An 18,949-nucleotide genomic window follows, 5' to 3' on the forward strand; every position below is an offset into this window, starting at 1 on the left:
AGATAGGGTCAGAAAGGAAGCATGGAGAAATACAAACCAAGCATACCACATCACATGTGTCTCAGAAGGTCTAAGGCACAAGAGAAACCAAAAGGCAGCATCTGGAAAGTTTTACTTTTTATTTTTCTAAAATACAAATGTCTTTCTTGTGTTAGTAACTTTAATATGATAGGCCGAATGCATCCGATAAAAAGGAGGCACTGGCTACAGAATTCAAAATACTGAAGGTATTTTCTGGAAAGAAATTTATTCTGTTGTTCTACACTTTAGATATAACATTGAATCAAATTCATTAGTTATTATTTTTACATCAGAACCTTTAAAGTTTGGGACTAATAAACTGGAACTTGAAAAGTTTTTAAAGTAAACTCCTATTAATGGGTAGATATGGATCCATAAAAAACATAACCAAGAATTTTATACACTTTATTAAAAGATCAAAAAATAAACAATAACAATATAGAAGTAACATACTAAAATGAGTAGCATTATGCACATTTCTAAAGCACGTACAAGCACTACAGCAATATAACGTGGCAAAAAGAAAAATAAATTCAAAGCGTACACCCTGTTGGTAGCAGTTGAGGGAATGAACTATTGTGTTATGGAACTGAAATATTGCATTAGCCTACGCCTGTCTGGATCTGACGATATTTTAATTTCTTACAATTCCACAGGGCTAACTGTAATCGTTTGTATATATTTTCTAAACTATACCATTAAATTGATATCTAATGTGTCCCTTACTTTGTTTTACCAGAAATGCCTATGAAAAGAAGAATGTGCTTCAAAGATCTACTTTACACAGTACAGTATAAATGTTTTTATATATTTAAATTAAAAATTTACAATTTAGGAGAACATTCTCTCTTTGATTTTAGTGATTGCCTAAAATACAATTCTCTATTTATAAAAAAAAATAGTGATCTGTTGTCAGGTGATATAATAAAGAGAGTGGGGAGTCTCGGTTCGTTTTCATGATTTAAAATAAAAATATAATTAAACCAAAACTAATTGGAAAGAAAAAAAAATCCCATAATCCAATCTAAGAATGGTCTTATCATCCCCTCATCTGCTAGGATACAAAAGCCATGGCAACAAAATCATTTGGCTTCCACCACTATCAAATAGCATCTGTGTACAGTAATAAAGAACTGGAACCTTGTAATTCGGTGTCAGGTAATTCTCTCTGTTGTGTGTTTGGAAAAATAACTTCATTTTATTTAATAGTTGTGTTATTTTTGCATGTTTAAATATCTCATTTGAGAGGCATATAGAGTTATTTTTGATGATAGAGGAAGTCAGTAAAGATCACTAGCAAAGATTTTAGCAGTGTTGTCACGATCATGCTCATACCCCAACGAAAAGAAGTTTGACCAGCTACGATTCATTTCACATAGTGCAAAATATTTTTCTCTCATAATCCTAGAAATGAGAAAGAGCTTGATTACAAAAATTGATTATGGCAAAGGGAAGCCTTAATAGCACGGTGGCTAGAATTAGCTGATTATTTCATATTAAAATCTAGGTTATTATAACACCCACGAAGAGAGGCAACATCTGATTTTTCCCATTTTAAAGACACTGGGCCCGCACAACGCTACAGCTCCGATTCAGCAAACCACCTGCTTAAACACACCCTGTGGTGCAATGCGGGCTGGCTGGGGACTCGCTGCCATTGCGAGGAGTCGGACACCTCCGAGGTGCCAGCAGCGGTGGCCAAAGAGCAGGTCTTGCGCTTGGCAGTGACACCACAGCCCCAGCCCTGGGACTGGCAGGAAAGGGAGATGGCAACATCGGGTGCCACCACCCCCCGGTTCTGCTCGGGGTGCTTGACTCATCGCTTGAGTCAGGATCAGCCTCATGGCAAAACCAGCGACCTTTCTGAAGCAAATCTGGGGCTTGGGTTTTGCAAAAAAATTACTCGTTCTAATCAAAAATAAATGGGTCAACACAGGCACTTCTGCCTCTGCAAAATCCCCCCGGTACTGCAGAGCCCTGGCAGTCCCACTGACACAGTGAAAAGGGAGCCAAAAGGCTGCTCAGCAGGCTGGGGGACCACGGCTCTGCTCTCCTTTGGTGGCAACTCAGTGGGGCTTGTTAACCCCAGCCAAAAGCAGCAAGCCGGCCACGCTGCCACGATCAGCCTCCACCTCCCTGCCCCAACATCCGCCCGGCAGCGCCGTCTGAGCAGGCAGCACCAGGCAGCGCTGCCACGCAGCTCTCAAAGGAACACCACGGCTGTCGTACAGCAGAGGAAGCCGGCCCAAGACAATCCAAAACCACCCCCGTCCTTCCACTGCTCATCAGTCCCCTCCATTTTGTTACCTTGCCCCAAAACGGTAAAAAAAAAAAAAAAATTAAAAAATCAGCAAGTTGCAACATTTCAAATTCCCTCTGGGATTTAACACACTCGCTGTAGTGACAGTCACCTCTACCAGATAAACACTTCCAGCTAGAAATAGGATTAGGTGCTAGGAAAAATGCGTGTATGCCGCCACAGACCTATCGGTCCTAATGGGATTCACCGAGAACACAACCTATCAGAAACATGACCTAGGGTGTGTTTGAAAATGTAGGCTGATTAAAAAAGAAAAAAAGTAATTCAAATCTTTGCTAGTGACCTTACTAATTAATTAAGCACTGTTTTCCATTTCTCTGTGCTGCAGGTTGGAGCTGACCTGTTATCAGTCTGCTGTATAATAAGCTATGGCAAACTACAAAGCTTTTACAACAGCAAAGCAACATCATGCTTTCAGATAAGTTTTATAGCAAAAAACTCCTCCTTTTCAAAGCCTTAGTAATACCTATCTCTTTTACAAACTTTTCCTGTATTATTACAGACTTTTTATATTCAAAATAAGTTCCAAGGATTTCTTTCGTGGACTATGTACATAAGTGCAAAAAAGGTGTGTCTCACACATTCGTACACTAACTGAATCAGTTTAACTGCAGCATATTTGTATCTTCAACACTGTTACGGGGTCATTCCACAATATTTTTTTCTTATGTACAGTTTTTGCTAATATAAATTAGTATTAAAATAGTTATATGCTTAATTATTTAGCCCTGATCGTAACGTAATCGCGTGAGTGCTCGATTTCTGGAGAAAAGAAAATTGCAGGCAGAGCTACAGTACTGAAACGGATTAATTCTGAATTCCCACCGTGTGAATGAACATGAAATGAAAGCAAGACCGGTCACTACGTTGCAAATACAGGCTGTCGTGTTTTCGAAGTGAAAATACTGTGGAATAACCCTTGCCACACAACAATTTCTACAAGCTATAAAACCTGACTCTAAATCCATGTGTTGTAAACTTCTTGACTGAAAAAGTGACCTTAAAGACACAAATTCAGCGTTCACATGGGACTTTGGGATTTTAAAAATATTCAATCATATCTTTATCTGACAGTATCGAACTGTACCTTTAACAAGCTCATACTGTTACACATCACTTTTAATTTACATGTGAAAATTTCACAAATAATGTATACAAAGGTAGCCATGTTGTAGTTTTGTTGCCATAGCAACAACAACTTAATATAATTAGTTAACAATGAATCTATCATTGTAGGAGTTACATACAAAGTTAATTTTGTTCTTAAACTGTAAACTATACAAACTAGTTATGGACTGTATTCTATACCTTACCATGCTTCAGTGTTGGTTTAGAATATAACTAAATGGGCTGAATACATGTATTAAAAATTTTAAACTTTCTCTAACTCTCCTTCAAAATTAAATTCATTAGTTACTAAAGATATCAAAAAAAGCAATAATGAAAACCTTAAAAACTAATGGTAGAGAAATGAAAATACATGACATGAATTAATGCGTTGTAGCCTAGTAACAATGTGTTGTAGCTCTATTTACATTTGGATTAGGCTATCAACTATTTTTTTTTTTTTAAAGTTATTACAGTCTTTAACATACAGTATATACTCTAAGGCCTTCAACAGGCACATGGTAAAATCAGGTCAATATCAAACTAAATCCATTCAACAGGAATGGGAAATTAGATTTTCCTCATAAATTTCACCTTTTTCAATTTTCATGTCTGTGAAATGTACAAGGGATAAACAAAACGAGGACTCCAGTTTCTCAATCATTGTGTACCCGCGTGTCCTAGAGCTACTCTACCGCGCCAGCCAGCAGCCCGCGAGGTGGAGGAGAAGACATCTCGCCAGGCACACGCGTCTCCTCCTCTAGCCGGCTGCACCCACGAGACACATACCCATCTCCATCGCCGCCTCGACGGTGGTGGCCCAGCTCCGGCAGGACGTCCGCCGCCACCGGCACGCCGGGAGGACCCCACCGCGGGAACCCGGAGCGCCGGTGCAGCTGCGGTTGGCGGCCAGCCCGGCGGTGCCGCCATTCGGGAACACTCCGAGCATGGTGCGAGACGGCAAGGATGGATGGCAGAGCGGAAAAGCGCTTCGGAGTGCTCGGGAAGGGGGCCGGCACGGGCTGGCCTGGGAGGTAACGGTTTCTAGAACATCGCGATGCAAAAATACACAGTCAAAAATCATCAGCTAGAAATTTCCAACTAAAAAACACGGCTGATTGTGAAATCATGTTCCAAATTACTAAAAACACTGTATTTAACAAAAATAATCTTAATAGTTTTATGAATCCATTTTATTTTAAATCCCTCTTTTATTGTCTGCTTATGTTACAGTTTAGTAGTAGTACTTTTTATTGAAACTACTAACAACCTTTTTTCGTGAAAATGATCAATCTCAGCTTTCATTTTCCCTCTGCATGACCCGTTTTATCCAAGTTTCAGCATTTCTTGCATATTGTTTGCATAAGGCTGAGAGAAATGGACAAAGAGAAATAACTTTGGATAAATAAAAAATATAGGTTCATGGAAAGTGGGAAGCTTATAAAAATGTCACTAAAATTATATCGATTTAAACAAACTTACATACATCTCTTGTCAAATAAAGGATGATATTCATGCTTTTATGACATTTGTTTAGAGTCACTAACTAGCTCGGTGACTTTGTAATAGTCCATTTAGGAAATTTATAGTCTGGCGACTGTTTTTTTTTCTTTTCCTTCTTGAACAAAGAAAATTAGAGCAAGTCATTGCACAACTAGTTTAAATAGTGCTACCTCAAAATGGCATTTTTGCCGAGATTGTTTTGAATTTGGTGAAGTTTAGTGCTTCAAGCTTTTCTTTCCTTAAACTCATTTACAAATTAACTCTAAATTTGCCAGCAATATAAAAACTGTTGTGGCACCTAATATAACTACCCTGAACATCCCTCATTGGACCTCTTTAATAAAAAATAATCCTTAAACGCTTTTTTTTTCAGTGCTTTAAATGTGACATGAAAACAGCTGTATTCTAGGTTTACATTCTATGCACATCTATGCCAGATGTTTAAGTCCATAAATAAAATAGGAGGTTACATCAAAGTGTCAAGATATACAAAAATCCATTTAGCACTGAAAAAATTCCAACCTCCTTGAACTCATAAAGCCATACAAGCTTGAATGCATCCTTTCTGGCTTAAGAAGATCAGCTCTGTTCTTTGTTGAGGCACTGGCACAGGTTGTGCAAAACCCATTTTTGATACACAAATAATTTCAAACAGGAAGTACTCAAATCCACTTTTTCCACTAACAATGTTATGGTTTTGGGAAACAGAAACTCAGTGGTGAAAAGAACAGGTATGCGGTCACCAATATAAATGAGGGTCACTGATTTCAGGCAACGCTGCTGCTTGTGAACGCTGATGGCTGGGGAACATCTATGGACACAAGCGACTGCCAAAACACGGGGTTCATAAAGGAGGGTCTGGGGGGGGATGTTTTTTCCCCTCTCAGGGTTTGGTTCAAAGCCTGCTGAAATGAATGGAGAGACTCCTTCTGGCTCAAGGCCTTTTTGAGCTGGGCTCTTCAAAGGCTCTTGCTACAAATCTCCACGGGCAGATGGTCAGAGCCTGGTCTGGGATGCACTGGCTGTGCCCTAGATGCCCCTCCACCACTTGTGGTCTGTGGAGATAACACATCTAGCAAACTATCTGTGTTCACACTGGAGGAGAGGGGGCAAGGAAAGTCTCTAACCAAGGCCAAGGAACTTAGAAAAGAAAAGAAAACCTGGTTGTCAGAATTTGGCAACCTACAGGAACACTGTGAGCTTGGGGTGGCCGGCCCTCCGGACACTGGGAGCTGGCCTCTTGCTTGGTTTCAGTAACAATTCTCTTTCTCCTTGTATGGAGTTCATGGATTTACAGCAGCAAATCCATCTCTTCCATAATGCCAATGATACTGGAGAGCTATGACAGGGATGAACTTGGCTGTATCCTCAACCAAAATGCATTCTGCAGCCAGATTGTTCAGCAACACAGCGTAACGACAAGCTGGGCTGTCCAGGGTGCACAGGCTGGAAATCATTTTACTCATGCATATGAAAAGGAGGTATTGAGAACTAGCCCTTGTTGTGCGGCAAACATTGCTCTTGATCAAGTAGAAGGTGCCACAATAAATCCACTGACCTACAGGAGTTCCATTAAGATGAATATTTACCTATGGTAGACAGCTTATGCTGAGCTTTTTCCTGCTTTGTTACTGCTCTGTTTGCTTTAAAGGGCCACGGGGAAAAAAATCACCCACGTATGGAAAATGGTCATTAAATAATCGGTGCACGCTGACAAAATTTCAAGAGCCATGTAAGATTTCAGGCCAAAATGTTTCAGCAAGCTTAGTGGAGACAAGCCCCTGGGCACAGAATTACCCAGCTTGGGCTAAGTCATGGCTATGGGCCCACTCCAGCTAACGGCTGGCATTTGCTCCTCTCCAACACAGTGAGTCTTTGCCCAACTGAAGCTGTCTCACTTCACCACCTATATATTTTTTTGTTTGTTTTGACTGCACCATAAGAACAGCAAGAGAGATTGTGCGCCATTTGCAGCTGAGAATGCACTTCAATGGACAACAGAACTGCAGAAATCCCTTGATGCTTACCACTGCCTGAGCAAATTGTTCCTGTCCCCTTACTGAGCCTGGGCTTTTGTGTTTTCTTTTCCAGAAGTTTCCAGAATCAGCTCATTGTATTGAAAGAAATACCCTGGACTAAAATGACAGCTGTCCTTTCATACCACTTGTACTACAAATTTGGAGACTCTATCTGAAGGCAAATTTTAAATGATAAAAGGAGCATTTAACACAAGCAACTTTAGCTGACATTAACAGCAAAATCCAGCAAAGGGCAGAACATTCCTGTGTCGTGTTTTTCAAGCACATAATTCCTGTTTCCCACAATAACATTTTTAGTAAAAAACAAAAACCCATAAAACCTACAGTATATGAAAACTTAAGACATAACAATAATGAAAAAATGGTATTGAGTATACTTGATAATGATGTACACTTTAAAACAAATCAATAGACTATGATGTAAACAAAACAGTAAGATAACACTTTAAAAACAAGACAAACATTTATCCATCGATAGTATACAGTAAACCAACAGTCCGCTGTGCAGATGCACTTATCAGGATGGTAGTCATAAAATGATTAAGTGTGTTAAAGTAATGTGTTATAAAAGTCTATTATAATTTTCTACTTGTATATCTCATATAACAGAGCGCTGTTTGTTAATTGTTTCTATAGTGCTTTTTTTTTTTTTTTTTGACATTCCCATTGATCAGTTTTTGGTTAACATGTAGGCTGCAACAGGCTTACTGTAGAGGTGGTAGAGAACGATAGAGGGAAGAGGGGATATATACAGAAAGGCCATGCGCAGCTTCCCACCAAGAAGTCCTGGTGCTCCATAATTTTACTGTTCAGAATTTCAACATGGTCTGCTGCAGGGGAAAGAAAAAACAACAAAGAAAGAGTGAAAAGTTAGAGAGAGATACATCTATGTTTTAATAAAAGTCATTCTAATAAGATACATTTACATCCTCACTGTGTTGCCCAAGAGGTTGCCATTAGTATGTTGCAGAGAGAAAACATTTTATTCCCTTAATTTTCTGACCTAGGGTGAAATTGCTAATAACACACTTGGCATCCTCTTTAATCTGCACTGAGGGCTTTCCATTTCCAGTGCGCCTCACACACACTGACAAGACAATTAGTGAAAGAGGGAGGTGGGCGAATAATAGTCTTATTTTTGGACAGGATGGCAGGTAGAAAGTGACTAAGGAGAGGGCCAAAGGAATCCCTGACCACTGTTAGCTCCTGTTTCCTTCGGAGAGAGCCACAGATAGTCACATTAAAATCTGATCCTAAGGAGCCATGAGCCAAAGGTGAATCGGGCCCGGAGACAAAACACAGACACAGAAACCCTGTGCTCAGGGGACCCTCTTCTGGGAGCAAATTGCCTCTCTTGGGATGTACTCACGAAAATCCTCCCCTGAAGGACCAAACACTTGTCTCCTGCAGAGCTAGGCTAGCCAGCCTGGCTACCAGGATCTCGTCAACCATGGAGGAAAAGAAAAACATCTGCCAGAGCAGCGAGTGTTTCAATTATCCAACTCCCACTCAGGGCAGCTTTGGGAATTGCTCCTCAGCACTGCAGAGTGCCAACCAAGGTCCTTGTCTGGCAAAACACTTGAGCACATGCACAATTTCACATGCTCGGGTGGTAGCATGAAATGATGTGTCCTCGAGAGATTTGCTTGCCTTTACTTTACACACGGACACGGCAGGTAGCAACCCAGGAATGGGATCAAAACACGCATGCTACTGCATGAAAAGGGTCGCTGGTGGGTCTGTGAGCACTGGGGATGCTGGGGGACATAGCCCTTTTCTACCAGCCTCCAAAGGTGGTTTATGTCCTGCAGCTGCGAGGTGTTAAGAGGACAAGTGCTTCTGGCAGAGCGGTGGCTCACACACGTGCTCACACTGCCCTTGTGAAGAACAGGCTCCTTGTTTGACCCAGACCCAGACCCAGACACTCTCCATGCCCAGCAGCCTGACCCCAAGAAATCCCATCAAATTCAAAATGCTGACCATACTTCTTTCAAGCAAAGGTTTTTCATGGTCCTTAAGAGCACGACCGATGCTTTGTTCGACAGACTGTGCTGTGCTCCCTACTTACTAAAGAAATATATCCCATGGAAGTTCCTCGCCTAGTCTGAAATGACTACTATTGGCAGTGTGAGTTTAAGCACACATATGTAAAAGTGAAAAGAATTCAGAAAAAAGAAGCTTCCTGAAATAAATCCTGAAAACTATCTCAAAGAGTTCAAGAATGAGGCTCTTCCAATGCAAACGATCTCCTTATCGGGTGGAACAGGCTGTTTTGCACGTGTTATGGAAATGGGTTAACATGTCAGGTGTCACGTTTGTCTGTCCGTCTGTTGTTTGGGAGAGCAGTACACTGTGTAATGCAGAACATTTTCACTAACGGCGATAGCTTGGTGTTCACCCCTACATGAGCAGGGGTCCATGGGCACAGTTAGCAGGTCATTTATACATATGGTACTTTATTAAGGTCAGCAGAGATAAGGGCCACCACCAAGATGAGTAACTTCTGTCGATTGCTAAAGATATCATTAGAGAATTGCTTGCCAAATTAATTTCCAGCATTTAAGTACTTGCCTGTAATACATGACCTAAGGAAGAAACGGGTTGCACATCTGTGTATACTAAATGGTCTGCATTGGGAAAATCTGGTGACCTCTTCTTGAATTGGCTGAACTGCTCTTTACTCTCTTGGGGTAAAAAAATACAGTGATGAACTGAAACCCTCAAGGGATTTTCTCTCATGAACATCAGCTAACCCTCACAAAGAAAAGCAATGGAAAAATGACACTGCTGCTACGGCTGTGAAATAATACTCTGTAAGTCGAAGAAAAGAACAAACTCCTCCATCGTTCCCACTGAGAGAAACCTAGCAGCCTAGGGAATTCCAGGATCTGCAGGTAGGGTGAAGGATATGTTGCTTGTGGCATTCATCCTGACCTTAAACACATACAAGGACCTCTGAAGAAACCCACCATGAGCCAGGCCCCCAATGCAGCTGAACAGCTGATCTCTGCTCAGATCAAGCCAGCCTTGCAGATGCACAGCAGCTGACGATGACCCAGTCCTGCTTACCCCAGGAAAAGAAATATGCCACTAACAGCAAAAGAGAAGTTACACCTTTTCAGCTGACTCATTACCAGAGCAGTCTTTGCCATCAATAGTGCAAATCCCTGAGGCATCTACAGGCAGCTGGGAGCCGTGCAGAGCAAGAGTAACCTGTAAACACAGCCGTCGGACTCAGGGGGATGCAAGAAGGGAGGCTGCAAACACCGTAAAACAGGTATTTTAGACACAAGGAAATGTTGTTTGTTATAAACCATAGGGCTGGTCCGTATCTGTGCTACAACTGCTGAATTTCTGTAGAGCCGGCAGAGCGTGAAGCCACTGGGGTCCTGCAGGCTCAGCCCCTCTGCCTGAGCCAGCCCCCCGTTTTGGGGGATGCAGTGCCCTTATACAAAGCAATCCACTGTAAAGAGAAATACCAAAAAGGAACTTACTGTTCTATCGGGAACTTCTACATCTGTGAAACAAACATGCTGCTACTCAGTTCATCTACTGATAACTGGGATATCTACAGCAAAAAAAACAAAGAACACAACACATTAAAACGTTGTCTTGAGATTGGGCTGCTCATTCTGTCTTCAGTATCAGGTTAGTTAAGTACATCAGTGTCTTATAAAACAGGATCCATTCCCAAAATGTCTTTATTTTGCCACACATTAAGTACAACGTAGCTGCATCACTACTGATGCCTCGTGGAGTACGTGGTGATTGTACTGGGATTTTAACTCCATAGACTACAAGTAAGACAGAAATGCCCTGCAACTATCTGGCTGAAACAGGACTCATACAGCCACAGAGCAACACTGCACAGGAATTTCTGCTTTCTTCTCATGACCAATACGAGTATGAGTAAGACCTGCTCTACCTGAAAATAACAACAAAGCACAGAAAAAGACTAGCAATCCCTACTGCAAGCAGTAAAACACTGCCTAGGACTTCTGCAGGCAAAACTTCTACTGAAAGCCTCGTGACCTTGCACTAGCAAAAGACTAGAGGATGCCCCTTGAGATATTACTGACATTCGGCATGGCTAACAGCCTCCTACAGAACAAAGTGACACCCCATTTTCTTTCCAATAGCTCTAAACCTGAGAGCATGACAAATAAAAATGCTAAAATTAGTATTGGGGGGGGGGGGGGGGAAGGTGTTTGAAATGTCTCTAGCTGGGAAAAGTTGTGGCACACCAAATTATCAGGAAGCATCACTAGGACAGGTTGTGCATATACAGTTCAGGACTGGTGCAGAAGCAGCCATCACGACTCAGTATCTTCAGAGGAAGTTTTGGAGAGAATTATGGCTCGGCAGACATGCATGAAATCCTGTACACTTATGGCAGTGCTACAACAGCACGTACTGCACATCCAGAGTCATTTCTGTAGGGATGGGTGACGTTACTGGTGTAAATAAGCTTCAGACTTCATAGCCTCGCCCCCGATTTTTGGAGTTTTGGTTGATTTGGGTTTTTTTGGGTTGTTTTTAGAGTCCAATCTTGCAGTGGGGGGAGGCCACTTTGTGTTTTCACTTCCACTTTCCAGCCAGGAGAGGACATGCTAAAATACCACGGGGAAGGATGCTCGGGGTGGTATTTCTGCTTGAGACTGAAAGCAGAAGTGCTGCAGGTCTTGCGTGACAGTATGGTCGGGAGTTTTACAGCCCGGTTTTTCAGGACCCGGGGTGGGGGGGTGTTGTTTTTGGAGAAGCGCCTGCACCCCTGCCAATCGCCCATCCCTACGCTCCAGCCGGGCTCGCCGCCCATCCCGCACATGGCAGGACCAGCCGGTGCCCCCTCACTGATCCCCGGACACGCACACACACACACACACACACGCTGCCTCTGCGCACCCGAGCCTGCGCCGAGCCGAGCGGGTCAGGAAGGCACTCGGCCCCGCGCAGGATCCGGCCCTCACCCGGTCCTCGAGATCTGAACACGTGAAAGAAAGCCATTGAAAGGGCCAAACCTGATTGGCGGTAGCTGTTGCAGCGAAGGGGACGCTGGTGGCAGGAGTTGTTGCTGCAGACACAGTGGTGGGCGTAGCACCGTGCATCATGGGCACTTTCGGAAGGGAACCATGGAAGCGACATACGGGAGGGTGGAGCGTATATATATTTTTTTTGGTTTTTTTTTTTTTTTATGTAACCATGGCAACATGTGGTGGATTTGGGGGCGTGGCAGGAATCACAGCAACAAGCCATGTGACATCGTCATGAAGGACACATCGGGGCGCAGCATGCAATCACAGTGCAAAGCAAGACAGCGTTGGGAAAAAAAATAAACAAGAGAGAAGGGGAAAAGCCAATTACAATTATAATTAAGGAAAAAACCAAAACATTCTCAACACTTAGTACATTTATAAGCAGAACAATGATGTATTAGACTCCGAGGGCCAAATTTCCAAAGGGGGGAGAGGACGGGTGTGCTAGCAAAAGCCCACGTCAGCTCGCACCCGTGGGGAGTTAGACACAGCCAGTGCACGTTCCTTTGGGTGGGGACATTTTGGCAAGCGCACCCTCCCGCCCGCCTGGGAAAGCTTGTCCCCTTCCCTCCCCACCCCATCCCCGCCAGCAACCAGAGGTACATGATGCACTTTGCAGCGGCTGCCGCAGCCCTTTCACCAGGTTTTCTTGCCTCTCTCTAGCAGGGACGATGTTTCAGCATGAGACAGAGCTGGAGGCACGGCAAACGAGTGGCTGGCAGCCCGAGCTCTATCCGTACAAATTCAGTGTGCTTCCTTTCCACCCTAATTCTAGAGAATTTGGCAAAACTCCCCTCTTGCGGGGTGGGGGGGAATGGAGAGGGGAGGGTGGCCAAGAAGGAAAAATACACGAATGCATCTGAACAGCTACAATTTGCAGAAAGAGCATCCAAAAGGACAACATGGCAGCAGGGAGCTTGGCAGCCTCCTGAAGCTGTGCGTGCGCAGAGCACGGTGCTGGAGGGGATGCTCCGGGGCGCACACGGGCATCCCCCAAACCCGGGGGGGTTGCAGGGCCGGGGAGCTCGCATGAAGGCCTGGCCATCCCCACAAACATGTGGCAGGGAAGCAGACTTGCCTTCCCCTCCACCCCAGCAGACACGGCCGGCCCCAGCAGGGAGCGTGCATGCCTTGCAGGCTGGGCACACTCCAGCCACAGGACGTTGGAGCATGTGGGTTGGGGTTTCCTACAGGCAGAGGTGTGTTTGAAGGGCTCAGCTCCCCGTCATGCAAGCGGTGTGTCCTCCCTGCGCTATAGGAATGGGGAGGTTCGAGAGCGGAGTGCTGCTTAGCCATTCCTGCCAAAGCTTTCAGACCTGCTCCCTGAAAGCCTTGCACCCTCCTTCCCCAGGGCTCCTGCTCCCGCCTCTCTCCCTCCGGCTGAAGCAGGCACGCACCTGGATGCTGGTAGTCTTGTATAACCTTGGCTGGAGGATGAAAGCTCAGCTTTCACCCACTCTCTTGTGCCCAGCAGCTGTAGACAGAGGGGAAGGTCCCTCCAAGACCTGCACAGGTTCCCAGTAAGACCCAGATGCTGAGCCTGAACATACTGGATCCCTGCAGCAGCAACGAGCGTGTACTCAGCCCTGCCGCCTCGCTGCATCCCACGTGCATCAGCAGCAGTACCTCCCTACGGTCCCTTGTTACCTGCACAGCTGACACTTCACTAAAGAGACGAATCTTTAGCCAGTCCACGTTCTGAGCCCTGCTTCTCTCGCTGTACAAGCAGCGCCCTGCTCTGGCAGAGGGGCTGACCCCAGATGGCGTTCCTCCTTAGCACCTTTATTAAACCAGTCTCCTAAAATGTCCTCAGAAGGACAACCGAAAATCCAAACTCTAATCCACCTGATGCCTGATACAAAAAAATAAATCAACAGGATCCTTCTATTGCTATTTCCTTTTGTTGGATGACTTAAATGGGTTGTAAAGACATTTAAGTGACAGATTTTTGTCTCTGCAGCGGAACTAAATAGGGGTGGGAACACATCACCTTGGATTCTCTTATTAGTCACACAAAACACTGCACTGCACAGAAATTAAAAGGGATACAACCATTTAAGCCTCAAAGAAGACAGCGGATAGACAGTCACACCACTCAGCCACCCAGGTTCTCACTGATGCATACTAACTTGCTGTCTCTTTCAGATTAGGAAAAGTTGAGAAGTTTGTGTAGAAAAACCTACCAACGCTTGCAGTGGGTGTCATGCACAGAACTGACCCTGCACACCATGCATTGAAGCGTGGAAAGATGAACAAAAGGGATATTTCATTAGTGAAGCTTCAGTGTTAGAAATCACTTTAACTAAAAGGCAGGTATTCTCTTTGCAGCATTCAGTACTTAAGCACATGCAAACAGATTCTGCATATTGGTACATAAATAGTTTAAACTCAGTTTTAAGAGATCATAGCAAACCAAATTAATTCTTGAATTCTTGGGTAGTAGAGAACATATTTCTTCTGCCACCCTGGTATTAAATTATATGATCTATCCTAGAAATCAGGGTTGTTTAGGGGTTTTTTTTGGTATTGGATATGTTGATTTCTTTCTGATCATGTCAGCAGAAAACAATTGCCCTTAGAGGAACATCACACTCATGTTAAAACTGACTTTCCAAAAGCAATTTACTCCTGCAAGCAGGAACCAGGATTCAAAGTCTCTAGTTTAAGCTGAAAGAGGCAGGTTTTTTCTGGACTTGAAACAATTGTAATGATGATGCCATTTTCAATAGACACCCTGACTTTCCCCCCCATGGCAACCCATGATGCTGATCTCTCAATAACTGAACAGGAGAAACTAAGAAAAGCAACAGCTCGCTTCCCCTCCCCACAGTGTGAGCTGCTACGTGCCACTTCTCTGCTTCGCTTTCCAGAGCGCTGCAAAGGCTGAGCCAAGATCTGCAGTCTGATGCATAAGGGAAAGCAGGGATGCGTAATGTAAATTCATCAGAGATCCATCCTCTGACTGGAAATTTGCTGCTCTGCCCAGCATTAATGTCCTCAGATGAGAGCAGGTGCCAGCAAATAGACCTGTTACGCATCAGCCCTGCGCGTAATTTCATTGCCATGAGACAGGGCACAACAGCACAGTGGGAGTGCTGGGTAAAAGCTAATTTATGGTGCTTGCATCAGAAACGTGTGTCCTTATGTCAACTTTGGCAACTGTGACCTCGAGGAAGAGGAGTGTGTGGCCAGCTGGGGGACTTGGCATTCTCAAAGGTGTCAGTGTTTCCTGAAGAAGTATTTCGCTTGGCACCTAACAGAGTTGCGGTAAGGTCAGCTCAGCCCATGCCCTCCAGGAGCACTTTGCAGAGCACAAGGGGGGAGGCTACTACTCAAGTGCCTCCCTCCATCTCTCCGTACAAGACTCCACTTCCCTGGAAGGACATCTTGGCAGCTGCTGCGTTCTGAGTGTCTCCGAGTGGTCTCATAACAAAAAGGCCACACGAGCACAGGGTTTAGGTCACAGCTCTCTGGACCCACGCCCACACCTGAGACAGTCTGGTCTCACTACAGGACTGTCTCTAAAGCTTGTCCCCTGACCCCAAGGAACAGCAAGGCCAAGGTCCAGGTCCACTGCGTGTTCACCTCAAGGTGTCAGCCCAGAGAAACACTTCGTATATTTTTTTAAATATCATCTAGCAAGTGAATACAGCATTAAACATTAAAAACATTGGGCATTCGTTTTCTTATGATGCTCTGCAATGATAATAACAATACTAAAAAACAAGCTATCAACTCTGGAATATTCCTAATTCAGCCACTTATAATACTTACTACTCTAAGCAGGTTTTGCTTTTCATTTGGCTGCAGTGAATAGACGTTAATTGGCTAGTCAGCAGTCACATCTCTGCCATGTCAATATTTCGAGTCCTATATGAATTACTGAACTGCATCTTTCAATTTTACACTGAGACCTTAAAGGTACAATAAAAGCTGGGAGTTAAATTGCTTTTAAAAAGCTTAGGCTATTGTACTGGTCAAAGACAAGCAAGAGGGAAATATATGCCTTTAAAGAGGATTATGTAATTTGTATTTACTAAAGACGAATCGTTCCCTCTATGAACATCATGGCTGCTGGAATATGTAGGTCACTGAGACAGAAGCTCAGAAAGATACCTGCAGCTTCAAGTGAGCAGGCATAGAGGTCCACAAGACGTTTTAACATGAGTCTGTAAGAGTGCTACGCAAGAGTCAAAGAATTAATTTGGGATTAACCAGTTGAACCATAAGGAGGAGAAACAGAAAAGTATGAATTCAAGAAACATGCAGACATTTTTCTTAGTTCAATCACTTAAAAAAACCCAAAACCAAACAAAAAAGGCTAAGAAGGGATTTTTACAAGTGAAAAGCTCTGAATTGTAGTAGGTGAAGGAAAAAAAGTCAAACAACAAACATTAACTTTTCATCCATTTTTAACACAACACTACACACCGATACTTTTCTGCTAAGGATTCTTACAAATCTGCTCATAGCTCAACGCCTAGGTCATAAAAAAGACAACTACGATGCTGGAGAAAGCAAGGAGACACTTACCTGTAGGGATGAATGTAGGCTGTTGCAACTGCATGTTGGCTAGAGCCTGTTGGTAGTGGAAAACGCTTGGGTTAAAGACTGTGGTGGCACCATTGTTTTTTTCAAGTGCTGGCCTCTTTGGTAAAGGTTGAAGTGCACCAGGCGGCAGGGCCTGTGGATAAGGGAGTCATTAAAGACAAGTGGAGTAAAAAAAGGGGCCCAGATGTAGATCAAGCATGCAATAAATAACAGGGGGTCTTGGCTGCAAATCACCTGCAACTGTATCCACTTAGCAAGACAAGAAAGAGAAGAGCAGCTAAATCACAGTAGAAGTAGTAGGTGAAACCACAACTTCAGTAGGTAAGCAGTTAGTAAGTGCACCAGGAGAAGGGGCAGAGTCCAGAAGGAGGGACGCTAAGGGAGCTTTTCAGCAGGACTGACTTGGGCATACAGGAAAAAAGCATGAGGAGAAGGAAGGGAAGGGGTGATCACCTGGACAGGACACTACGAAGAGCAGTTGCAGGCAACAAGCATTTAAAAAAAAATAGCAGGTAAGAGAAATATAGTAGATGACTATTTAAAACCAAGAAGATTAGCAGAAGCAACAAATGCCATGGAAAAAAAGGGATGCTTGCTTCTGCCTGTTTCAATACCTGCCTACATGTATGTGCGCACGTGTGGAAGCGTGCACACGTGTGTGGAGCCGACCCATGTGTCCAGGTGGTAAAGTGCTAGTTGTTGCCAATTACACACACAACATTACATTCATAGCAAAATGCATTTTCACTTGTTAGTAGAGAGGCTGAGCACTATGGTCAAGAACAGGCCTGATTCTTCACCATGTGCAGCAGTGGCACAGCTCACCACCAGCAGATTTGGACTTGCTCCCGATTTCTAGAAGGTGGCCTCCAAAAGTTAAATACTGCTTACTTGTTATTAACAGTGGAAAAAGCCATTGACAAATCTGGTGTTTGAACAAGATTTGGGTGGGTCTTGCTACCAGGCAAATCCTCTCTTTTTGTTCTATCACACCACCGGGCTTCTTCCAGCCCGTCAAACCTGTTTCATGATCAGACTTGGTAAAAAGCATTAACCCAACTCAGGAACTTTTCTCAGTGAGTTACTCATCATTCACCCAAGCATGTCTCAACAGCACAGTAGTATGTCAAGTTCTTAGGAGACAGGAATGTTTCTAATGATTTACAGCTTTTCATGGTACCCAAGTAGAAACCACATTTTTTTCCTCCACATTGTGATAGAAAAGGGTCCTTTTTAATTATGCCCTGCAGTCCTCTTTGCACGTAACGCTCCCATTGACGTCAATGAGATTTACGCACGTGGAAGTCATGCAGAATCAGGTCATTTCTGCCTAGTTGTGTTAGTCTGTATCACGTAGCAAAGCAATGGCTGAAAAATAGGGTTATCACTCCAATTTTTTTTTTTGTTAATAGGTGACAGTGAAGGGTAGGTAATGGAGGAGGTTTAGCTAATGAAGGGTTAAGGCTACAAACACACAGTACTCAGAAGAAAGGATGCAAGTAAAGATATTTTAAAGCATTATGAAGATCAACACACAACAGAATATAAGTGAAAGCTTGCAACAGTTTGTCACCATCTAGAAACAGGTTTCACTTTAAATATAATTTGCTATAGGAGACTGCTCATCTGAGAAATGTTAAGCAAGATACTTCCAGGCAAAACATTATTCCATCCTATCTCTGTTCACATGGTGGCTTTTGGGTGGTTTTAATATTAAAAAAAGAAAATTAGAAGAAGAAATTGCATCTGCAAAACTGCCCTCAGACATGCACACATCCTCTGCTAATGCTAGCAGGCATCCAATGCCAGCATTAGGACTTAATCTTTCCAGATTTCTTCTGGCTAGTAGCAAAAGACAGCAGTCAAACACAGGACAACATTCTCAGACAGACACCAAAATGCTTCGCTTAAGATCCGTAGTTTAGGATGAGATCTTTTAGGTAAAGATCTAAGAGTTTCCATTTCTAAGGAAGCCCTCATTGATATCTACGTTAAATCTGACTGCATCTACATCTCGCCTATTTAATGACGGCTATATGAATGTTCCTCCAGGCACGGGACAGATTTGCAGCTTGTAGAGACTGGAGTAGTTCCACTTACATCAGGTGTTTTACAGATTTACAGTGACTGAAGAACTTGCTGCTTAAATTCATGCTCCTTACTATGCATGATTGCAAAACATTCTTTTTCAGATGCTTCCAAAATCTGCCTCAGAAAAAAATTACTAATTATAGCAAAGTAACTGTGCCAGGCACATAATGGACTTTTGACTCCTTGCTTCTTGGCCAAAGGCTGTCACCACCCCAAAATGCCCATTATCCCATAATGGCAGTGCCAAAAGCAGAACAGCTGAAGGCTTTGATGTCCTGGCTCTT

The 18,949-nt window shown here is 43.5% G+C and overlaps 1 protein-coding gene across 8 annotated transcripts in view; it reads right to left on the minus strand.

Annotated features, from left to right (window-relative positions):
- Positions 1 to 413: 413 nt before the first annotated feature.
- The window catches only part of MBNL3 (muscleblind like splicing regulator 3), a 98,957-nt gene continuing 80,421 nt past the window's right edge, over positions 414 to 18,949 (minus strand). For 7 of the 8 annotated variants that reach the window (XM_075512756.1, XM_075512762.1, XM_075512758.1 and 4 more), the window contains 4 exons: positions 16,557 to 16,707; positions 12,009 to 12,103; positions 10,485 to 10,558; positions 414 to 7,820 (listed from right to left, as the gene is read on the minus strand). In XM_075512756.1, coding sequence (XP_075368871.1) covers positions 10,502 to 10,558; positions 12,009 to 12,103; positions 16,557 to 16,707 — 303 coding nt within the window. In that variant the 3' untranslated portion in view covers positions 414 to 7,820; positions 10,485 to 10,501. The remainder of the gene's footprint in view (positions 7,821 to 10,484; positions 10,559 to 12,008; positions 12,104 to 16,556; positions 16,708 to 18,949) is intronic. The other variant, XR_012777254.1, reaches the window with a different exon arrangement.

Source organism: Mycteria americana, chromosome 10 (assembly GCF_035582795.1).
Source record: "Mycteria americana isolate JAX WOST 10 ecotype Jacksonville Zoo and Gardens chromosome 10, USCA_MyAme_1.0, whole genome shotgun sequence".
Taxonomy (NCBI): Eukaryota; Metazoa; Chordata; class Aves; order Ciconiiformes; family Ciconiidae; genus Mycteria; species Mycteria americana.